The following is a 25094-nucleotide window of genomic DNA, read 5'->3' as shown; positions in this document are numbered from 1 at the left end:
TGACTCACCTCGTCCGTGGTCAGCTTCCCGAAAGTGTCGCATTGGTACAGCCGATGTTCTCCCTCACAGTACTGGCACTCAATCTTCCACTGGTCCTCTTTCGTCGAGGGGGTGTTGTGGTTCCTGTGCTGCGGTACTGATTCGGCTTGGTGCATAACGGTCACCAACCGACGGTTATCTGTTGATCCCCGAGGTCCGAGTCTTGGGCTTGGTCCACTCCATACGAACGTGTCGAGTCGTAGGCTACTGACCTCCCTGGCGAGGAACTCAGATAAGTCTAGGAGGGATGCCTCTGGACCGTTGGGGTCGCGGTGGTCTCTCTGCCGCCTGAAGCGCTCTTGTCGGGCGGGAGGGAGCTTCTCTAGTATCCTCTCTACATTGGAGTTAGCGTACAGTTCATAGATCCCCTTTTCCCTTTGGGACCCCAGCATCCCTACCAGGGACTGTACCTTGATAGGTCATCTAATGCTCTGTTGTCTCTGGCTGGGGGGAGACGGTCAATGTCTCTTATCTCCTGTATCACATAGTCCCATATGCGTCCATAACGTTGGTCGAGGGCTACTACAGCCGCGGTGTATGGGGTAGTAGAGCTGGAATATGCCAGCGCTATATTGTGCGCTCTGGGCACCTTCAGGTGCTTGAGTAGGATAGCATACTTGTACGGTTCATCTGGTACGTCGGACAGCATAGTCTCTAAGCACATTCGTAGCTCTGTGTACTGTGCTCTGTTCTCGTGTGTGAAGTCCGGGAACGTCGGTGTGCCAAGGTACGATGCCATGGATGACTGGCACATCGGTGAGCGTTGGGGGAGAGGCCTCCTAGGTGAGTCTCCTCTTGCGTGTCGTCTTGGGCTGGTACTTGGTGGGTACCGAAGGTCGGGTACCCAGGTGCTGTTCCTCGGGGCTGGCGGTGCGTCAAACTCACCCGTGAGTTGAGTCGGGGGTTTGTAGCGCAGGGCCTCGGGACTGACGTCTGGGCTGTACTGGACCTCCTGGTCCAGAGTACGTTGCTGCTGGTCGGGGCTGTACTGGGCCTCCTGGTCCAGAGTACGTTGCTGCTGGTCGGCTTGACATTCCTCCTCTTCCTCCTCCTCTTCCTCTGCTAGGACCTGGAGTCTTCGGTTCAGTCTCTCGGCGTGGTCTGGTTCTTCCCGGTTGCTGGGTCTCGTATGGACCGGCCGGGGAGGGGGTTCGGAGACGTGGACAGGATCCTCCTGTTGGCGGGGTCCCGGGTCGCTTGGTCGGGTAGGGGAATGCGTCCTAGACCCTTGTCGTGACGATCTCCGGGAGCTCCGTGCGGAGAGAGGGGGTGTCGCCATGGCAACCAATTTGTCCATCAGCTGCGCCTGCAGCCGGTCGCGCTCTGCCTCGCGCTGGGCATTGGCTGCGTCGCGCGCTGCTTCGCGCTGGGCATTGGCGGCGTCGCGCTGCGCATTGGCGCTGGCCTGGGCGGCGTCGCGCTGTGCGTTGGCGGCGTCGCGCTGTGCGTTGGCGGCGTCGCGCTGGGCATTGGCGCTGGCATGGGCGGCGTGGAGCTGTGCATTTGCGACGTCGCGCTGTGCATTGGCGGCGGCGTGCTGTGCATCGGCGCGGCTTCTTTCAATGTTCTCTTCCGTCTGAAGGCGTCTGGTCTCCAGTCTTATGCGGTCGTCTTCACTCCTTTGTTGCACCTGGAAGCGCTCTCGCTCGGTTGCAGAATGTTCGCGCTCGCGCGTCTGTTGCGCTTGAAGTCGATCGCGTTCGGTGGAGGCTGCCAGGGTGGCGATGAGTGCCTGCGCCAGCATCTTGTCCGCTTCGCTGGGGGAAGACACCGGCGGAGGTGATCGGCTTCCGGCAGTGCTCGTTGGAGATCTGTTCTCTGGGCGCGCCTCGAGGTCCGTCTCCTGGGCGCGCTTCTCTTCTGGTAGTGGGTCGGGTTCCGTCCCTGGAGCGCTTTCTTTATCCTGGAGCTCTCCGGGGACTGTCCCGTTGGCGTTGTCTGGGGGTAGAGTCATGTCCCTCCTGGTCCCCCCCGTGAGCTTGGTCAGTTACGTTAGAACCCACTAGGGTCTCTACTGGCGGGGTAGCCTGGTCGGTAGGGTTGGACATAATTTTACTATCCGCTTTAGTTACTTTATCCGTATTTAACTTCCTTTTAAAGCTAGGTATTGGACTGACAACGTAGTCCTCTAGGTGAAGAGGTGGCTGCCGTCTGCGCTCCGGGCGATCTAGCTTAGGAGAACCGTTTGTGGAGTGTTCATCATCGGCCATGTTAATATTAATATTATATTAATATTACGCTAATTCTTATCTCCGGCTCGAAGGACCAATTGTAACTGAGGGGTACAATTCCCTGACTGTATTAATAAGTATTGGTATCATTAAACCACTACCGTCTTATGTACATTATACTGGCCATACCGTACACGAGTATATGATGAGAACACTTCCCCACAATGAATCGGTTCTACACAAAGTTGTATTTAAGTATTTATTGCAGCAAAAGGTACATAATATACTTCTCTATTTTACTTTGAATGCGCTTATAAGGCAAAGGAATGTGCGTAGGCAAATCAATAATGAATGTCCATTCTCTGGTTACGCAGGAGGTAATCATACAACATGAATATTAAGAATTATATCTATGGTACTCTGGGGAGGCAGCGGGAGATTCTGGTAGGGGGTTCCCACCGGTTGTAAGCCAGCAGGGGGAGGAAATGTTCGAATGCAAAGTCTGGATCAGCGGGGACTCAATAAGCTCCTGCGATGGGAGGCGGTATATTACTCCCTGATCGGCAGACGAAAAGCAGCAGCTGTAATCCCAGTATGCGTGCAGCACAGGTGAAAGACGGCCAGCCTCTCCAATAGAGACGGGCTCGAGTGATGTTCCTCACGGGTAGATCCCACCTCGAGTGGGGTGTAGACGATTCTTCTCCGCTCCAACAGCCTGGTCCAAAGCAATAATAATAATAATAATCCAGCCTGAAAGGGGCTCTGCATTCACCGGTGTAGATCCTCCGGTTCGTGGTACTTCACATTAACTACGTTGAACTTGACGTTATTCAACTAAGCGCTGACACTTTACCATCCTATTCGCACGCGGCTATAAGTGCTCTATTTAGACGCACAGTTGCTCACTTCACTTGGTCGTTGACTCGTGATGAAGGCTTTACTAGTAAGGAGCGAACGATACGTTGAACAAACGTATTAGGATAAAACAAGACTCTATTTTGGGGCAAAACGGGCCCACTTCACAGCACGTTGTATCGTAGTGTGAGGCTTCAACTTGTTACTAAGACTACTGCTGTATCCACCTGCGCCATATTTATATGTTAGGCGAATAAACTAGTACCAGCCTTATTCCTGTCTCGTAGTCTTGGGCAAAGCCGGGCATGTACAGGCATGTCTTGACGGTGGCTTTGAACTCGACTCTGAGGGTATGGACCGCTGGCGCCTGGGGGGCGCTGTCCAATAGGAGAACGAAATATTATGGTCTGTACTAGGTTAAAGGGATATTCCGTGTATATGTACAAAGAATACACAAGGGATATCAAACGATATACAAATATTATGCAATATATATCAATCAATAAATACATATATTCGGTTTAATCTGACCCTTTGTAACAGAGACAGTGTCTATATTAACAGACATTGACGTATCTGTCCCAAGATCCTTGGAATAGTACAATGTAAATTCTGTTTCTAGGGTGAATTTATTTAGCTAGGGACATGTGGCCCTCAGAAGTAGAAGAGCACATACACACACACACAAACTCTTAGAAGAACTCTTTTGAAATGTGACTGTGACCATGCGAGTGTCCTCGTGTGTGATTGTGTGTCAGTCACAGAGAGCAACAGGAATGTTTGTTGGGTTGTCTCACCTCCCAATCCAGGGTTTCTGGCTTTAAGCTGAAGGCTCCTCGACAGTAATTGCATTTGAGCTGCACATTGTCATTTGTAGCGGAAGGTGGCGTCTGTCCATTGGTGGCCGTTTGAGTAGTATTCTGAAAAGAGTGAGATTAAGACTTAGAGACACATATGAACAAGGACAGACTGTGCGAACTGGTTTTACACAAAGCCTGTGAGCTGCCTGTGAGCCGCCACTAGGGGCAGGGTGGCTAGAGTAGGTGTGGCTTTTGATTGATTGAACATTTTATTATAAAATGTATTATAATTTTATTAACACAATTGTTAAGGGGATGCAGACCAGAAAAAGACTTTCATCTTGTTTACATCAGGGTCCCCCATTTTCAATTCATCATAACATATATGACATACATGACATACAGATAGACAATACTGCTACATCTATACATTTATGACATACCAGATTTACAAATACAGTATTGTTTGTGATACAAAAAGAGTCTAAAAAAGAGAGTATATACATTTGACGAAGAAACTGACTGAATGAATGAATGAGTGAGTTAGTGATATTGCCGATCATAGAGTTGCTTCACATGGAGAAATGATCTTGCAGCAGACACAAACTATAGAATTTATAATAACAATGACAACAACAATAGGAATAACAACATCATCATCTAGCAATACAGTACACAATAAGGCACAATATAAACAAGGGCTGTGTGATTAATCAAGTTTAAATTATGATTTTGGCTTAAAGGTGACATGCATTATAAATGGGTTTTTTCAGTGTCTAGCATTGTATTATAGTAATAGGAGTTAGTATCAATGTGTCTGTGTCTCTAAATACCGTAATTCCTCTAATAGTAACCCCGGCTTGTATTTGTTTCAACTGTAGCGGATACCAGGCTTGTATTAGGAGGAGGCATGTATAAGAGAGAGGCCTATATTTCTAATTTTCAAACAGATCATAATGAATAAATCAACATTTTGTGTCAGTTTGAACCCAGTAAAATGTACTGGGTTCATTTATTGAAACCAAGTACTGTATGAAATACGGTAGTAAACAGTGCAATTACAGGTGGTCAAAAAAAAGTTAAATAAAGTAAAATAGTGCAATCACAATACTGGTATAATAATAATAATAATAACTTCATTTTATACAATTCTGAGGTAGGCTTACTCTCTTGGTAAACATTAACACCATACCATTATATGGTATTTACTGCACAGCCAGGCCAGCATATAACAACAATAACAAAATATACCCGGCTTGTATTAGGAGGCCGGCTTATAATTGCTTAGCTCAACAGCGCACCCGGTCATTAATAGAGACCCGGTTTTTAATTGAATACCGGTTACTATTAGAGGAATTACGGTACCATATTGGCGGATTGCTCTCATTCAGGTCAGACCATTTTCTGCTCCAGTTAATTAGGTCATTCTGATTTGACTCGCATCGTGACGTAACAAGGCGAGGATGGAGCGGATAGTGATCCGATTGGCTCTGTGGTTGGAGCCAATGCCCGCCCACAATCTACCTAGAGCAGACCAAAGAAGTGCAGTGACTTAGCCTAACTTAAATAATATGAGCAAAACACGCAGGCCATGTGCTGTTCCTGGCTGCAAAGCTGCTAATACGTCTTTGCAAATTTTTCCTGGGGATGAAGTGCTTCGCCAGCAATGGACCAAGTTCGTTTTTGGATTTTTGCAAAGACGAGGGACTTTATGCTTCCGTGATTTCCTGGCTGTTGCTAAAGAAGAAGGGAACTAGCCTGTAAGTCTTTGAGACCGAAAGAAAGCATCGAATCAGTAAGTACATACAGTACGTCGTAATTAGATATTAGCAGTAGGACCTCGTTCATTCATCCTTTTGTGTATTACGGTACTCTTCCGTGTGTGTGCGCCAAGACAGTCTAACGTTAGTGCAAGCACTGTGTGTGTGTGTGTGTGTTAGACGGACTGAGAGAGCAAGCTAGCTTAGCTAACGTTCTTAGCACTGTGCTTCGTTGTATATAATGTAGACCTACTTGTGTGTATTGTGAATGAATGATTATGTTCCTAACTAACGTCGTTAGTACAAGTGCCGTGTGTGTGTGTGTGTGTGTGTGTGTGTGTGTGTGTGTGTGTGTGTGTGTGTGTGTGTGTGTGTGTGTGTGTGTGTGTGTGTGTGTGTGTGTGTGTGTGTGTGTGTGTGTGTGTGTGTGTTAGACGGATTGGGAGAGCAATCTTATTCTTCCGGGCATTTGTTTTCCCAAAATCGTATGGCATGGGTACCTGCTTCGGTATCATCCCTTTGTGGATTGTATTGTATCGAAAACGTATGCTTGAGCCATATTTGTTTGTGTATTAGGTTCACTTTGGCATTAGTAGAGTAGTATGGCCAGAACTATTTGGTGGGTGGCTGTCACTCAAAGCATTCTGCTAGTATGGGCGGAGCCCATCCAAAAATAGCCTGAAATCCTGAGGCTGGAAAATGATGCTTTTGAGTACTTGATAAGAAATATATAAAAAAAAAAAAAAAAAAATTACAGATGTGTTCAATAGACTCACAGGAATTGTGTAAAGTTGCCCAAATAGTACTAGGAATAGCAATGCATGTCCCCTTTAAAGATAGTGAGTATTGTGCTGTATTGCTCTCATTTTGCCTTTAGTAGTTTCAGCACACGTTGAGAGGGAGGAGCCACAGTGCGTTTCTTCCGTTATTTTGATTGATTTCAATATCGATCAAAATAATCGTGATTATGATTTTTTCCATAATAGAGGCAAAAGACGATTCGGTGGTACAAGAAGTGGTACTGAAGTGATACCTGAAGTGTAGGGCCCTATGCAATCCGTTTTTATCTTTTCCTGTTTTCGGATATGAATTTTCCAGTTTTTTTAAGACAAAATTATGTTTTTAACTAACTTTAATAACAGTACATCTGAAAACAGTGCCCAGTGCAGTTCAATGTTCAGTGCCAGTTCAGTTATGATATATATATATATATTTTGTATTCAGTTCAATGCAGTTCAACTGCCAATGCAGTGCAATAACTAAATAATAATTAAATAGTTAAATAATACAAAATAAGTGTTACTATGCTTGAGTAAATTGTAATGAATTGTAATGAATGAGAATATAATTATTGAATTTTTTTGTTTTGTTCTTTGACAGTGAATAACACCATGCAAACATTGAGTAGACGTGAAAAACAATTGAATAAAGGGCAGATTATTTACAGGGGGTTTTGTAGATACAATACTGAATATTTCCATCCGGACACATACAATTTGAAATATAAATATAGAATATAAGGCCTATAAATGACCGTATTATGGCCAAGTCATACACCTATGGATCGGGTCAAATCTCATCTTTCCAATGGCAGAATTCAATCTGGATTTAGTACCACCAGGCGGCTGTAACAGGGCAGCAAAGACTGTGAATGAAATCTACTGTAAGTACGGTTACCTTTTTTTTAATAATGTAAATTGCGCCGCCATTTTTCATCAGATTGAGACACGTTTTAATATTTTTTTTTACATTCACAGAAAGGTAAAGAAACAAACTACGTCCTATTAACGTTCAGGTTTGTTCGACCTGTGAATAATACCTATACAGTAATTACAAAAATAACGTCAGAATTTTCACAGAGGCTGGTGTGAGCTGGGTAGGGTAGTTTTATGAAATGTCGATGTCCATTGAAAGCACTGGGTCTCCTCTGTTTTAGGACTACACCGCTTTCATGATGCATTATTAGCTCGTTTCTAATTTATCCGGTTTCCACCGGGATGCGCCAAGATATTTATGAACTCATATTTCGCTAATAACACATAAAATTAGGGATGTCCGATATTATTGGCATTAAAATGTGATATCGGAAATTATCGGTAAAAAAAAACGAATTTTTATTTTTTACATTTATTTAACCTTTATTTACCCAGGCAAGCAAGTAAGAACAAATTCTGATTATATTTATTGTCAAAAGTATGCCTAATGTTGTGTTAATTCCACAACAAGAGATATGTAATGTTAATTACCTGAAATTATTCCGTTTTTTGGGGGGGGAAACCCTGCATATATCGGTATCAGTTGATATCGGTATCGGAAATTAAGAGTTGGACAATATCGGTATAGGTAAAAAAGCCAATATCGAACATCCCTACATAAAATCATTGGTAAACAAACGTAGTGCTGAAAATATACAATTTGACTGTTGTTTTGATAGGGTTCAAAAAAAGAAAACGCTAAAATATTTATTAACCCTTTAATCGCTGTTGACGCTGGAACACGTCATTCCCCGCCATGCTTATTCTGCCGATGACGCTGGACAGAGTCTTTGATATCAATATTTCAAAAATCTGTGATCGAAATCATATTTCTCCCCCGGAGACATTATATGTACTGGTGAGCCGCTGTCAACTCTCTAACGGTTCAAGAGCGCCATCTGGTGGCCGATCGGCGGATCGCCCAGGGAAGAAACAGGAAGTTGAAGCTGGTGCTCATTTCAATTTGGTCCGATCACTCGCTATAGGTCCCGGGACTCGAGCTCGACACAATGGATAGTGATCCGTTGCCAATAACTCGATAAACAACATGATTTGGACGTATATACTATTATACAACCTGGAAATGGATTGGGTATTTCTACATCCCATAATAGAAAAAATTCTATTCCACGCTCATCTCCCAACGGCGAGAGGAAGCTACGGTGAGTTTCAGCGTTATTTTTTTATGTCTTCTATACTTACTGCTCTAATGATCATATCACCCACACTAGATGAATGATATAACGTTGCCCACGGAATTATAAACGACCCCCCGCCCATCCGGTCAACATCAGATCATACGTAGTAACTTCTAGAAGTACATGCAGTTGACATTTTTTATCTCGCGCCGATTGCTATCAAACTGTATTTGATCATCAATATAATGCATTTAGGGCTATAAATCAAGTTCTGGAGAAAGCTGCAGAAAACGATAAAAACATACTTATACTTTAGACCGTATTTTAGTATGAATATGTGAATGAAAAAGTATAACGTTGCTACACCCTGAACAATAGATATAGGACTTTGAATGGGCCACAACACCAGAGGGAGCTCCACAAATCATGTTAAACCCAGATTCGGCTCAAATAAGGGACTAAACACGTTTCGCAATTATGCCACATCAATGTGGAACGCCCTACCCAAAGCTGTAAAGGAATGTGGATCACTACCCACTTTCAAAACCTCTCTCAAGGGACACCTACGGGAGACTGCAATTCAACACTGGCCCCTGTAAATATCCTAACCCAACCCCCTCCAATGTACAGTCATTTACCTAGTATGGTTTTGTCAATAGTCCAATGTACAATTTTGTTTGTTTGTACAGTGTCTCCTCCCCCCCCCCCTCAATGTACAGTTTTGCTTGTTTATACAGTGTGCCCCCCCCCCCCCAACCACCTCCAATATAAATTACCCAGTATGGTTGTCAATATCCCAATGTACCCAACCCCCCCCACCCAACCTCCTCCAATGTACAGTTTCTACGTCAAATGTATATACTCCCTTTTCTTGACTCCTTCTGTATCACAAACAGTACTGTATTTGCAAATCTGGTATGTCATAAATGTATAGATGTAGCAGTACTGACTATCTGTATGTCATGTATGTCATATATGTCCTGATGAATTGAAAATGGGGGACCCTGATGTAAACAAGACGAAAGTCTTTCTCTGGTCTGCATCCCCTTAACAATTGTGTGTATTGAGCTGTACTGTATTGTACCCATTCTGCAATCTGTTAATAAAGTTTTCAATCAATCAATCAATCCATGGAAATGTCAATTTAGCAATACAATTTAAAAAGTTATAGCCCTGCAAAGAAGGGGAACTTCTCCATGTTAAATAGGGCTGGCGAGGGATGGTAAATTATGAATTTAACCCCGGCGATCATAACAAGGTTTAACTGGGCGTGAGGTTGTTTGTAGAGCTAAATCTATATTTTAAATTATTGCTATGTGTCCATTCTCATTGTCAATTGACACTATAAACCTTCCCTTCAATATGCCATAAAGAAATAATTTTTTCATCAATACGTTCCCATTTTATAGCGTCGTGAATATGAGCGTTATATCGGATTGGTCTAGGCTAATTCCTGCAAAACGAGTTACAGGGCACTAAGCTAATAACATTAAAAAAAAATTGTTTCGGCCATACACAAGCTAGAGATAAAAATCAAAATGCATATGATCGATATCATGTTCCACCATGAATGCATGAAAAGGGGGAGGGCGGGGGAAGTCGTTTCTGATTATTGATTACCAATAACGGCATTCGTTATTGTAGCATCATACGCTGATGAGAGGGTTGGGTATCAGAGCAAGGCCCGATCGGGCTGTAATTTACGTGAAATAGCTCTTACCTTTGGCCGGTTGGATCCCAAAAAGGATTTCCCAGTTATTGATCGACATCTGGTAGATCGATATGTCCATTGGCTGATGCTATATTCCATTATTGCATACTGAATTCGGCGTGGCAAAAACTATTCCAGGCGATCTGATGAAGGCATAGCTTCAGGCTAACAGAAAAAGTAGGCCAGAATGAAAAATCAATAACATCCGGTCTGAAAACAAGGAGTACTCCATTCTTGAGACAGCGCCACTACCAGGATCTGGCCGGTAATGCACTTTTCCGAATCCCAAGAGTAGGGTATATCTGCAGTGCCGCTCTGTGACATTGAATAGGTTATTAAAATGCAATAAAAGCAAAAACGAGTTTACCACGTATATATACGTGGTTGGCCCTTTAACACTTTCAGTGCCGGCCGTGTTTTCCTTTTTAGCCCCTTGAATGCCATCATCCACTTCAATGTTAGCGTTAAAAACGCATAATATATGTTTTAAATTATGGCTATGTGTCTAATCTGCTCGTCGCTTATCAATGACTTGTTTGCAGTCAACATTGTCGAAACGGATTTTTTTTTTTTTTTTTTTTTTTTTTTTTTTTTTTTAATAATCGGTTCATATCCTTTTTATAGCATTTCGAAAAGCTATAATTTTCTCGAAAATGTTCTGAAAATAGAAAGATTCCCTCATAAACGGCATTTATTGGAATATTCTCGAATACACTAGACAGGTTGTCATTTGTCGGCCTATTTATGAATCGTTTTCAAATAAATAGTATATGTGTACTTATGCACGCTATAGAAGCGAGCTGAGAAATCGATTACCTCATTACCTCATTTCCTCAACATCACACACACACACACACACACATATACGGGACAGGCTGTTATCTCAGTGAATACAGCTCTGATTATCCTAAAACTGGTAACATAGACTCCTTACCTTAGATCAGATGTTCTCCAAAAAGATTATTCCAATTCCTGATCGCCATTCCAAATATCGATCGCGTTTATTGATTGATTATTGGCTGCTGTAAATATATATTCCAGGCTGCTTTCCAACTCGCGATCACTTCCATGTTCATCAGATCCCTCGCCAGCACAATGGAGCCAGTAGGCTCCCCCCACACAGATCCACCAGTATAATCGAATGGCCTGCAGTTACACAGGGATATACGATAGGGGGCGGTATTTTCCCATCTGAGCTCCTAGAGGGTCTGCTGTACCAACGGGAGACTCGGTTGATGAAATATGAATTCAGATCGCTAATAAAAAAATCAAACGACAATTAGCGTCGTCGGCACTCAACGGGGGGCATGAAAAGACGACATTACACGTCGCTGGCACTCAAAGTGTTAAGCATGGCGCCCAAACACGTATATATACGTGGTTGGCCATGAATGTGTTAAGGGGTTAAATGCAGTGGCGAATCCTCCTGGAAGCCAAGGGAAGCCAGGCTTCCCCATTAAAATATGAATATGAAATATGAAAACAAAATGAAAAGGGAGCTCCAGTAGCTCACCGCGTATCTCGGCGCTATTTCGGCGTCGGGGACAACCGTGCGCGTCACGGATCTGGGGTACACGAGTTCGACTCCCGGACTCGCCGTATTTTCTCAGAGTGTCTTCCCCCGATCTATACCCCATTCAACCTGTTTCTGTCGGTCATGCTTGACCAGAAAAAGCGATAAACGCTAAACGCTGGTCAAAGTTTAAAAAAAGAAAAGAAAAAAAATTAAGAAAAAAAATATTTTTATATAGTTTACAATCATTATTTTTCATCTCTGTGTTATATATTTATTTTTTTTCTCACTCTCTACACTGTCAGACTCACTGAGGCAGGCTGGCAGTCACTGTGCTCAGTCAGTCACTGCAGCTCAGGCGAGGAGGGGGGTGTCTTTCCCTAGCTTCCACCACGTGATCCATCCAAAACCAATTATTAGCCAATAGGATTCGAGCTTACTAAAGTACTTTCCACATGATAACACTGGTCCCTCTGGCAGAAAAGTACTCTAGCATCCAGATACTGGCATCTAACGTGAGTCACGTGACAACGTCTGAACGTCATCCCCTCGCGGGATTGATTGATTGAACATTTTATTAACAGAGCAGGCACGTTCGAATCCTCTATTAGTGTATCAAACATTTAGCACTTTATTAGCCACTTATTTTTCGCCGGCGGGACATTTACTGAGGACCAGCACAGCACACCACTGTGGATATTATGATTTAACAAATCTATCTGTCCAGGAGGAGCGAGGAGGACCAGTTTATTGGCCAGGTAAGAAGCAGTTTCTAGCTTGGATGCTAAGTTACTAATGTTATCAGGCTAGCTTGGATGCTAACTAACGTGATTGATTGATTGAAAACTTTATTAACAGATTGCAGAATGGGTACAATACAGTACAGCTCAATACACACAATTGTTAAGGGGATGCAGACCAGAGAAAGATTTTAGTCTTGTTTACATCAGGGTCCCCCATTTTCAATTCATCAGGAGAATGGTCATGGTTTATTACTGCAACCCATCATGGGTTGGATGCTAAGTTACTAACGTTATCAGGCTAGCTTGGAAGCTAACTAACGTGATTGAAAACTTTATTAACAGATTGCAGAATGGGTACAATACAGTACAGCTCAATACACACAACTGTTAAAGGGATGCAGACGAGAGAAAGACGTTGGGTCCCCCATTTTCTATTCATATTGACATTTATGACATACACAATATACATGACATTTATGGCATAGGGACATATAGGTATTTAGTACTGATACATTTGTGACATATGCGGTATCCAAATATACAGTACTGTTACTCATAGATCCTGACAGAGTATATACATATGATATGATGGGGAGGGGACTGTACATTAGGAGGGGGTGGGTGGGTGGGAGAGAAATATACATCCGGTGGTGAGGAGACTGTACATTTGGGGCCAGGGGCTCGAATACGCAGTCACTTATTCCTCCATAGTAGCCAGGTTAATTTGGACATACCTGTGATGTTTGTTTGGTTTATTTAATTCTTTTTGATGCGTGCTGTCTTATAAACGCCAAGTAATAGTTGTTTCATGGACCAAGACCACAACAGTCTCCTCTCCTATAGCGTAAAATGTTTTATCTGCTGACAAAGCACAATACCTGTTGGTTTTTAGTTCACTCATTGTTGAGGGAAACACATTGTTAATGACATTGACGGATTGTGAATTTTGTGATTGACTCAAATTATATTTATTTGGAAAAATAAACAGTCACTTTATTTGAAGAGTCAAAACTGTTCTCTTGGCTTTTTTGTTCATAGTAGTAACGCCGCCGAGCCATACTGTACATGGTGACTGCTTGGTTTGACTGGCAGTGGCCGCCGAGCCATACTGTACATGGTGACTGCTTGGCTTAAGTATTTATAAAAAAAAAAAAAAAAAAAAAAACATTTTTTTTATACCTTATTTTTTTTGGCACCCCCTGTTATTTTACCCACGCGACGCCACTGGTTAAATGCCCAAAGATACAAAAAAATAATCTTATCATAAAGTCTGGTAAGGAGGCACCATTGAGCACAATATACAATGATTTAATACCAAGATATTGACAGATCATGTCATATACGGTAACTGGTTTCTCCAACCAGCAACAAATGACCCGGTGTTCACAGGGTGCAAGTGAAGCAAACCCCTATGTGTAATGAAAAGCTAAACAGACTCAAGACCAGTTGGATTTATTTCAAAGGGGTCCGAGTGCTGAATAACTGCTCTGAGCTCACTTGAATGGCTGGAACAAACCAAGTGTGTAGAATCACCCAAACACTAATCCGGGATCAGTGCTCCTGATCCTTAGAGATGTTCTGTGAATATTATAGACGGTGAACAGGGAACCCATGGAAAGGGACTATGCTAGGGATGCACCGATTATGAAATTCTAGGCTGTTTTGTTGTTATTTATTCCCCCTTTCATGCAGACGAAACAAAGACATCTTCATTATAAAAAGAATAACTGAACTGTTTTAAAGTCGTTCAGCCCTTTTGAGTCAGACCTCAAATAAACATTTAGCCAGCGCAAAATTGATGCGACACAGCAGATAAACATCGACCACCACTAGGGTTGCAACGATTAGTCGACATAATCAACGACGTCGATCATAAAAACTTGTCGATGCAGATTTTTTGCATCGATTAGTCTGATTATTATTATTTTTTTTATATATATATTTTTTTTGCACTACCTATCTTTGTGAAAGTGGCTTCTCAGCTCTGGTCCAGCTGAAGACAAAGCAGAGGAACAGATTGGACATTGAGCATGACCTCAGAGTCGCTTTGTCTACCATCACCCCAGACTTTGAGACTCTTGTCAGGAGCAAACAACATCCCCAGTTATCCCATTAGTTCCCTGGGATGTTAAGCTAAGAAGTCTGCTATATATATTTTTTTGTTATTCAAACACTTCCACTTTAACCCATTCTTCGCCAGGCATTGTACCCTTCTTATACCATCCTCTGCCAGCTCTATTTGTCTATGGAGATGTTCACCTACTTTGCAGGGCTATAACTTTTTAAATTGTATTGCTAAATTGACATTACTATGGCCCATTCAACATCAATTATCTATCGTTCAGGATGTGGGAACGTTATACTTTTTCATTCACACATTCATACAAAAATACGGTGTAGAGTATGAATATGTTTTTATCGTTTTCTGCAGTATTTCATAGAACGTGAGTTATAGCCATTTATGCATATATTAGATCATCAAATGCAGTTTGATAGCGATTGACGCCAGATTAAAAACGTCAATTGTACAAGGTCCTAAACGTCATGACTCATCATCTGCTGGTGACCGGAGGGGGGGGGGGGGGGGGGGGGGTCGTTTATAATGCAATGACCGACGTTAAATGATTCATGTCGTATGGGTGATATATAGATCATAGCAGTTTGTATGGATAATAATAATCAAAAACGCTGAAACTCACCACAGCTTCCCCGTAGCGATGGGGGATGATACTGGAGCAAAAAGATCGCTATTATGGGATGTTGATCTATGTGCTCCATTTCCAGGTTGTATAATACTATATACGTCCAAATAATGTTGTTTATCGAGTTATGGCAACGGATCGATTATCCAGTGTGTCCAGATGGAGTCCCGCGAGCGATAGCGAGTGGCGGACGGAATAAGGGTGACACCAAGCACTTCCGGCCCCACTTCCGGTTTGGCAACTCGCCGATCGGCCACCAGGTGGCGGTATTGAAGCGCTGGAGAGTTGAGTGGAGATCTACAGCACCAGTCATGACTCCGTGGGTGAAATATGAATACCATGACGAAAATTTGAAATATTGATCTCGATGACGTCGTAATCCGTCATTGGCAGATTAAGCATGGCCAGGAATGACGTCTTAATCAGTCAATGGCGGAGAATGGGTTAATTTGTATTATTTTATTTATTTATCTTGTTATGAGTGATTGTTGTATTGTTCAAATACATTTTGATTTAAAGTAGCTTAAGATCCAAATTCTAATGTTTCATGGGTCATTATTTTAATTTGCTATGGGATCATCATCATGTTATGTTAACTGTTAAGGCAGAGGGACTGGACAACAGGGTGACATTCACAGGTGTGCAGACTTGAGCATGTGAGGTAAAACATGCATTGAAGAAGGAGCCATGCCCACAGGAAGCAGAGATTGAGGGTGTGACACAAATAATCGTTAGATTAGTCGACTAATAGAATGACAAAAATAATCGTTAGATTAGTCGACTAATCTAAAAAATGATCGACAGATTAGTAGATTACCAAAATAATCGTTAGTTGCAGCCCTAACCACCACCATCAGTGAATGTCATCTTATTTTCCAATAAGAGCCAACAAGGCAAATATCAGCTGATACTGATGTTCGGCCGATAAATCGGGGCATCCCTACAATATGCTTCTGTTTTACAGCTAATTGTGAAAGCGCCTTTTTTATTGCATTATTTGTATGAAACATGCCACAGACATGCTTGGCTGGTCACTATTTTTTATTTATTTTTTTATCTTTATTTCGAACATGTAAATAAATACAAACTAAATAAATAACTAAACAAAAGCAAAACATAACTCAATTTACATGTTCGAAAAGGAGTAGGAAGAAGTATACTTATTTAATCCTACCCCTTTTCCACTACTCAAATGAGTGTACTAATTTAAAACATTTCAAAACAAATATATATATGCAAAACATGAAAGAAAAAAAAGAAAAATTTAAACACCAGTGAATATCAAGTCCCTTCCTCATCCCTGTCGACTATTCCGGTTAGTTTCAGGCAAACATTGCAACAGGAAATAAACTTGTTGTCAAGTTAAAAACGTCTATACTTTCACTTGATGTTACAGTATGTTCCATCTTCAGGCATTTTGAGACCCCTATTTTGTGTCCTTCTAATAATTTTGGTTAATTTAATTAGAGATAGAAAATAACACATGCGACCCCTGAGAACCCCTGAGAGGAAGACAATGGAAACGTATTGTAATGACTGGGGTGCAATGTTATTGATTTTGACTGTCAAAAGAAACTCAGAATGAGTCAACTGGGTGTGAGGCCATACCTGGAACTTTGTGACGCACTGTGAGCTGCAGAAGTTGAGGATGTTTCCCTCTGGCAGAGTGGCCTGGTATTGTGGTAACGATGTCCTCTTACAGAAGTGACACGTGGGTTCTGTGTCTACAGAGAGAGACAGACAGGACTCTTGTTGATGCTCATTACACACAGGGTGGTGAATACAAAACAAAGCAGCAATCTCCATTGAAGATGAGTGGTGTGTCTAAGAACCAGGACTGGGACAATACACTTATCTTCAGATTCAATACTATCGCGATACTTGGGTGCCGATTCTATATCTATTGTGATTCGATTTATATTGCGATTAGATTAGGGCTGGAACGATTCATCGACAACGTCGACCATGAAATGTTGTCGATTTGCATATTCATGATCGGCGCTTTGTATTGTTGTTACTTGTATGTGCCTTTTGCGGTGGGAATGGCAGACGTTCAAAGTCATAACATGCACAACATGTGATCTAACTAGTGCGCAATGAATCACGTTCAAAATATAAATAACTTATCTTAAAACAATATTCGTGATTCTGCCTAGAGCCAGGACTCAACAGTGCGTGTTTCGCTCGCATTTGATAACTTCCGTGTTTCACGTCAACTCCAGCTGGAAGGGAGGGGCTGAGCCCGATACCCCCCCCGCCTTAAATTTGAGAAGCTATGACAACTCTTCAGCCCTGTGACAACTCCTCTCGCGAGTCGTGCTGCTTCTATGTGCAATGAAAACTCCAACTACAATGCGTCTAACATGCTTTACATCCTCGCCATTCCTGTATGCCCACGTTGCGGTAAAAAAAGTAAGCTAAGTTCCAATAGTCTCTCTCTCTCCCTCTCTCTCTGTACGCTCAATGATTTGAAGTAGCGTTACACTATAAAAACTAACTGAATAGTTGATAATAAATATTTCACTTCATTAGCAAAAATATTGTAAAATCATTAAGTCTGCTATAAACAATTTTCCCTCTCTCTTGTGTGTGTGTACATTTACTATAGGTTACTCTTTTTGATATGGATTAGGCTAATTAGCTTTAACAATCCTGATTCCTGAGCCTATTTTATTCAAAAGGAACATTGATTTAACCTCTTAAACATCGGGCAAAAATGGGGCTTCTTTTTATAAAAAAATAAATAATTTGACGATTGCATACCCAAAGTAATTAAAGAAAAATCAAAACCAAACACTGAAGTAAAAGCTTTGTGTACTCACATTTCCTTTTACTGGTTGCCAGATGGTTTTTAAGTTCCAGCTGAGAGGTAGGAGCTGGAAAACATAATGGTTCCATAGTCTGAAGTCTCATGTAGTACAGGTCCAAAGTTTATAAAAATCCCACAGAAAATGTATGTTTTACAATTTTCTTTTAATGTGTGCACCAGTAAAAATTCGGCATGATTATCCAAAATGGCCGTCCGCTGCTATTCATTTCGATGATCTAGTCAAAACAATGGACTTCTTCGTCTTCTTGTGTCACCTTCCCCCACTCCCAGCACATGTCTCGGATCGCTTTCGGAGCAGCTGCTCCTTGGCTATAACGGTGGTCAATCATTTTCGCCATCAGCGGTGACTGGTCAGTTCAGGACCGCTCACAACCGGACGTGGTCCGAATGGCTTGTCAAATGACGCTCGCCGGATGTTTCGTCTTGTAGCGCGAGAATGGAATTGCGCAATAGGTCAAGTGTGGTGATGATCGAAAGGCGGCAAATTCAACTTTCCAACAATGTATTGGTTGATCTGCGAAAATGCAGCCCGGAGCCGACAGACGAGAGCAAAGTGCTGCAACGTGTGCGCGAGGGCGTGACGGCCCGCCATCGGGCCATCCGATGATTAAGAGGTTAAATATGTTTATAGCCTATATATAAAATATAAATTGTAACCGTATCTCCTGTGCTGGCACAAGCACTACCATAGCATGGAGTGGAGAGATAACACACAATACATATAATAATTCATGGAGATATACTAAAAAGCTATTTATAATTTTTGCCTAGTAAAAAATCTCTCTGGCTGGTAGTTTTTTAAATCTAAAAAGTTTTTGTTCCCTGTTTTTCAGCATTTAGCTACAAGCATGGATACATTGTATGCAATGATAAACAATGTCATAGTAACAGGCGGGTGTTATATTATTTCAAGATAATAAGTAGCTATAATGAGTCAATAGATAAAAAGCAGTAATGGCATGTAGGTACATTTTTCTGGTAAATTAATCCTTTAGATTAATCAATAACAAAAAAATCTTTAGTTACAGCCCTAGATTCGATATTACGATTTTTGTTTACTTATTTTAATACTGATAACCTCCGACCGCCACAAATAACCTCCTACCACCAAATAGCCTCCTACCACCACAACAAGTTTAAGAGCCTAAGGAACTCTTGTTTCTTCAACCTTTTCTTTTTCATTGAGGGAGGAACAAGTCAAGATAGTAAAACTCTAGGTCACAACACGCATGCAGTTTGAAAGACCAATTTCTTATACCAATAAAACAGCTAAATGATTCATTTCTACAGTTCCACTGCTTGATGTTAGACAGACAGAAAGAGTGACTCAAGCCTACGTTAGGAGTCCAACTCGAGTACTCACTGAGGATGGAGACGGCAGGCGTCTTGCCCTTGTTCATGCAGGTGACGGAGCAGTAGGAACCCATGGTGCCCGCGGCCCCCATGCTGTGGAGCACTTCACCCGTCTTGATCAGAGTCTTACAGGTGACGCAGCTCGCCAGCTTACTGTGTGCCTGAGAAAGTGAGACAAAGAATAATGACAAATAATGATATAAATAATGAATAAGTATACAGTTTGTATGTCCATTCTTTAACACTTGAATGTTGTATATTGAATAACAATTTGTCTGGTTTGTTTTCCACCAAGACTTCAATAAACTAGAGAATGTCTTAGCAGCATCTCTACACCTTTACCCTCATTGAGATGGATCTCTCAGCCCACCCCCTTATGTCTTCACTGGGATATGCAGATATCAGCAGGGTTTTGGACCCATCACAAATCCCTGGGGTACTCCACAGGTGACCTTCCTAAATCCTGACACAGTGTCATTAATTAGCATTTCCTGTATGATTTGTGTCCTGTATGATAGGGTGGGTTGGCCTTCTCTTGCAGAAAGGCGCAACAAACACTGGAATTTATTTATTTTTAAAGCCCTTATTGGTAAACAACCTGTTTATATCTCTTCACTGTTAGATTGGAATATTGGAACTTATTCAACTCGATCGAATGACTGGATGGTTCTTAGGGCTCCTCAAGTTTGTTCTGAGCTAGGGAAGATGCCTCTAACTCATGGAATGTCCTTCAACTCTCTCTGAAATTGGAGGTTCTCCCTTCCCTTGGTATGTTTAAACGTATGATTTCAGACCATTGTGTGACTACCTGTAACTGTTTTAGCTGATCTTTTTTAATTATTTGAAATGTTTTTATTTTTACTCTGGTGTTTAAATTTCTGTGAATATTGTTTGTATTATGTACTGTTTACATTTTGTACAATCATCGTAAATGAGGGCAACCTCAGAGGCTTACGATTTTAAATAAAGGTTGAAATGAAATGAAATTTCAAAAGTGTATTTAAAATCGATAAGACAAACGATTTTTACATGGATGGATTTTTCCTTCCAACCTACTTATTTGATTTTTCTATTTATAAAGGAGCAAACAGTCTGGGCTTCTTATGGTTTTTCTTTCTTTCTTTAGACCATTGGTAAGTGGAGATGGTTACAGATATAGATGGACAAGACGGAGTAAACTAACCCTCAGCCATGCATCATTCTATTCCAATAGGTTCAGTAAACCATACAGTAGTAGTCCAGACTGAAGTAAACAAACTTGATTTGAACGACTGTGCTAGTGTGCAGTTGTTGAATGATGAATGTGCTAGCTCTGTATAGATGCACAGAGGGCAGAGGGGTGTGCCGTTGTTGAATGATGAATGTGATGGCTCTGTATAGATGCACAGAGGGGTGTGCAGTTGTTGAATGATGAATGTGATGGGTCTGTATAGATGCACAGAGGGGTGTGCAGTTGTTGAATGATGAATGTGATGGGTCTGTATAGATGCACAGAGGGGTGTGCAGTTGTTGAGTGCGAATGATGAATGTGTCGTTACTTTTTGGTCAACTGTGTGACTGAGGAAGCGATTGATCAAACACAGGAACGAACCAACCAATAAACAAAACAATCAACCAACCAACCCTCTTTCCAAGCACCTAGTTCTACTAATGTATATAATACAAGTTATGCAGATTTTTAGATGTGAAGCACCATATAGACTGGCAATTACACTAACTCACTCAATCATTCATTCATTCATTCTTTCAGCCACTCACGATTACCCACTCTGCCCCTAGTGGCGGTGTTGCAATTTGTAGGATTCAAAGACCTCGTCTCCACTGAGAAATGTGTTCTAAAGCTCACCCAGCAGCATTTGTGTAGTTTAGCAGGAATGTTGAAGGTTGCTAATGTTAACACATTCAGCGCCAAGGACGACATATTTCATGTTAACTCGCGCCAAACCCGAGAAAAGTCGGGTTTTAATCATCATTTCTTTTATTCGCTATATCCATTCATAATTCATCCATCCAGCCTGATGTTATTATTGGGAATGGCTCTGAGATCGCAAACGGCCAATACTGCTGCCTAACGTCTTGCGGCCGGTATTGCACATCATTGGAATCCCTCTGGCTTGGGCTGTGCATCGATCTAAGAAGTCCGGTCCGGGTTTTCCTTCTCGGGAATGAGTAACGTTATAACACACGGATTGGGGACACTGGAGCAACGTGGATTCATGTGTTTTGGTGGATAAACGTTGGACACACGACCGTGATCAATATTTGGAATGGTGATCAGATAATTGGATTATTCTTTTTGCAGTACATCATAGACGAGGTAAGGACTATATGTTACCAATCTTGCGTTGATCTGATGATTTTTCCGCCCGCGATCACAGCGTCTGTGTGTGTGTGTGCCGTTGGCTGTGATCAAAGCACGGAGGGGCGGCTTTTCCTCCCCCCCCTTTCGTGCATGCACGATGAAACATAATACCAATAATCTAGCGTTGATTTCAGAATGATTCAATAATCAGGCAAGAAATGGCAACGTGTTAAGTGAATTTCACTAAAGCGCTGTTTGACGGAGTTCCCTGGGATTACACAGGATCACTCTACAACTATACTCATATTCACCACGATATAAAACGGAAATGTATGGATGAAAAAATTCTCAGTTTTTTGCATGTTGACCGGAAGAAACTCACTGACAATCGACGTCGTTATTAGATCCATAGCTATAATATTTAATATAGGTTTAGCACTGCAAACACCGGAACTTATTCCCATTGAACAGAGCGCTGGCACGCAACGGCCCAACGGCCATAGCGACCCCTGGCGCTCTAACTGTTAACACATTGACCGCCAGCAGCAGGGGGCGCTGATCCCCCTTCAGCGTCAGGTCTTTATTCAATGGATATAGTTTTAGAATGCCAAACTTGCGAGTCCTAAAACTATATTTTATATTATAGCTATGGATCTAATAACGCTGTCGACTGTCAGAGAGTTGCTTCTGGTCAACATGCAAAAAAACAGATTGTTTTTTCATCCGTACATTTCCGTTTTATACCGTTTTGAATACGAGTATAGTTTGAGTGATTCTGAGTAATTCCAGGAAAAGACGAGAAAAAGGCATTTTAGTGTAATCCAGTTATCACATTGTAATTTTTCGGCTGATTATCTAATCATCCTGAAATCAACGCTAGATTATCATTATTATGTCTCCTCGTGCATACATGAAATGGCCCTCGTAGCGGGGCGCCCCGCCCCCATGGCTCAGATCGGCTCAGAAAACACACCAGACCGTTTCCAATGAAGTGCAATAGCTCCACAAGGCAGTAGAGGGCGGTGTTGACCGTCTGCCAGCTCAGACACATTCACCAGGGTCTGCAGAGGCTGCAGCCATGAATTATGAATAGATATAGCGAATAAAAGAAATAACGATCATAAAAACGAGTTAACTCGTTTTTGGCGATATTCGCATGGCGGGCAATAACAAGTTAACTAGTTGTTGGCAATTAATGTGTTAACTAATTCCGTGCCAACCACGAGTATAGTCGGGTTAACTCGCCATGCGTTCCATGCCAATCACAAGTATAGTCGGGTTTTAATCGTTATTTCTTTTATTAGCGATATCCATTAATTGTTCATCAATCCAGCCTGACGTTATCATTGGGAATGGGTCTGAGCTCGCAAAGGGAAAATACAGCCGCCTATCGTCTCCCGGATGGTATTGCACATCATTGGATTGCATTGGCTGGGACTGTGCATCAGAAAAAAAACTCCGGTCCGGGGTTTCCCTTCTCCGGTAAGCAGTATCGTGTTACCACATTCACTGGGGAGGCTGGGAGCAGCGTCGATTATGTGTTTTGGACTATAACGTTGGATCAATAAACACGATCAATATTTGGAATGGCGATCAGGAATTGGATTCATCTTTTTGCAGAACATCTGATGTGAGGTAAGGACTCTATTTTACCAGTCTTGGTTTAATCAGATGTTCCTTTCTCCGCCATCGGAGAAACTGTGTGTGTGTGTGTGTGTGTGTGTGTGTGTGTGTGCGTGCCGTTAGCGCTAACTAAGGCACGGATAAACGATTTCTCAGCCCGCTTCTCTAGCGTGCATAATGACACATATACTATCGATAATCTAGCGTTTATTTGAAAACTATTCATAAATCAGCCAAAAAATGACAACGTGTTTTGTGTATTCCACTAAAGGGCTATTATCGCGGATTTCTCTGGAATGACTAGAAATCTCCAAAACTATACTCGTATTCAAAACGGTATAAAACGGAAATGTACCGATGAAAAAACAAGCCGTTTCGTACATGTTGAGTGCAAGCAAGTCATTGATAAGCGACGGGTGTATTAGACCCAGTGTTGTGCTAGTTACTGAAAAATAGTAACTCAGTTACTTTACTAGTTACTCATTTCAAAAGTAACTCTGTTACATTACTAGTTACTTACACCCAAAAGTAATGCGTTACTGTGAAAAGTAACTATTTAGTTACTTGAAGAAGAAAAAAATTGCTCCCATGCAAATACAGATACTCAAAATCGGTTGATCAACTTGACAGTTTCCATTCACATCACTGAACTCTGCTAAGCAATGTGGTCTAGAATAGATAAACACAAATCTGACAAACACAAATGTCCCGACGTAATAAGAAATGCACCGTGCCTAATTGCTCGGGGAGGTTGAGCGCAGGCACATTTAGGTTGCGCGCATGCACGTTTAGGTTGCGCGCATGCACGTTTAGGTTGCGCGCATGCACGTTTAGGTTCTAGGTTGAAAATAAGTGCTTGAGGAACAGCCTTGATATCTGTCGCCGGAGCGTTTCATTATAACCGTCTTGCAACGTTGTTTAAGATATCAATCGTGCATTGCAACGTTAGAATAGTTAGGATATCAATTGTGCATGAAAGGACTATATTTATATTGTTTGATTAGTATTGATGAGATTCCCTGGCAGATTTGTAGTCAAAATGCGTTGATCAACTTGAGTTTCCATTCATTTACATTCACATCACTGCACTCACCAGTGTCGAGATGTAACGTTAGTCCAGCAGCCCCTTAAACATTTTCTTTATCTCATTTCCATGTTGTACTGTATATTCTCTCTCCAAGTAGTTTGAAAAAGTTTTCCGTCCCATTTGCTGTGTGTCGCCTGGTATCATTCTACGCGGGTGGCGAGTGGATTTGGATGAGTCCTGGTAGTTAACGTTAGACTCCAGTATCTTTGAGCCAAAACACAAATGACATAACTAAAACGTTATTTTCTTTTCGCTCGACAAAAGAGAAATACGCGAGTAGGCGCTGGGCGCTGCCATTATCAGTCAGGATCAGGAATAGTAAACAAAACACGCCCCCAGCATAGCGTTTCCCTGCAGCCAGACAGGATATGAGGATAATAATAATAATAATAATAATAATAATAATAATAATAATAATCACTACCGCTCGCTATCAATCTACGCCGTATATAACGCAAATAACGCAGTGACGAACCATTCAGTAACGTAAGTAGCGTTACTGAATTTCAAAAGTAATGCGTTAGAGTACTAGTTATCGCCAAAAGTAACTTCGTTACTGTAACGCGTTACTTTGTAACGCATTAGTCCCAACACTGAATAGCCATAATTTAAGATATAGTTTAAGCGTTCGCAAATATCCCCGTCCTCCCATTGACTTCAGTGCTGGCACGCTAGACCTAATTTGGTCATATGGGCGTGGCTCTGAATGAGT

At 41.8% G+C, this 25094-nt stretch overlaps 1 protein-coding gene across 1 annotated transcript in view; it reads right to left on the bottom strand.

Moving 5' to 3' along the window:
- Positions 1-25094, bottom strand: part of zmym2 (zinc finger, MYM-type 2) — a 230770-nt gene that overhangs the window by 88414 nt on the left and 117262 nt on the right. Inside the window, exons 8-11 of the mRNA XM_084314398.1 lie at positions 19381-19531; positions 18010-18063; positions 16796-16911; positions 3863-3985 (exon numbers count right to left, since the gene is read on the bottom strand). Of these exons, the coding sequence (XP_084170524.1) occupies positions 3863-3985; positions 16796-16911; positions 18010-18063; positions 19381-19531 (444 nt within the window). The remainder of the gene's footprint in view (positions 1-3862; positions 3986-16795; positions 16912-18009; positions 18064-19380; positions 19532-25094) is intronic.

This window comes from Notolepis coatsorum (assembly GCF_963971535.1).
Source record: "Notolepis coatsorum genome assembly, chromosome: 5".
In the NCBI taxonomy this organism is placed as follows: domain Eukaryota; kingdom Metazoa; phylum Chordata; class Actinopteri; order Aulopiformes; family Paralepididae; genus Notolepis; species Notolepis coatsorum.
The sequence above is the reverse complement of the archived record's forward strand: the minus strand, read 5'-3'. Positions and strand labels throughout refer to the sequence as shown.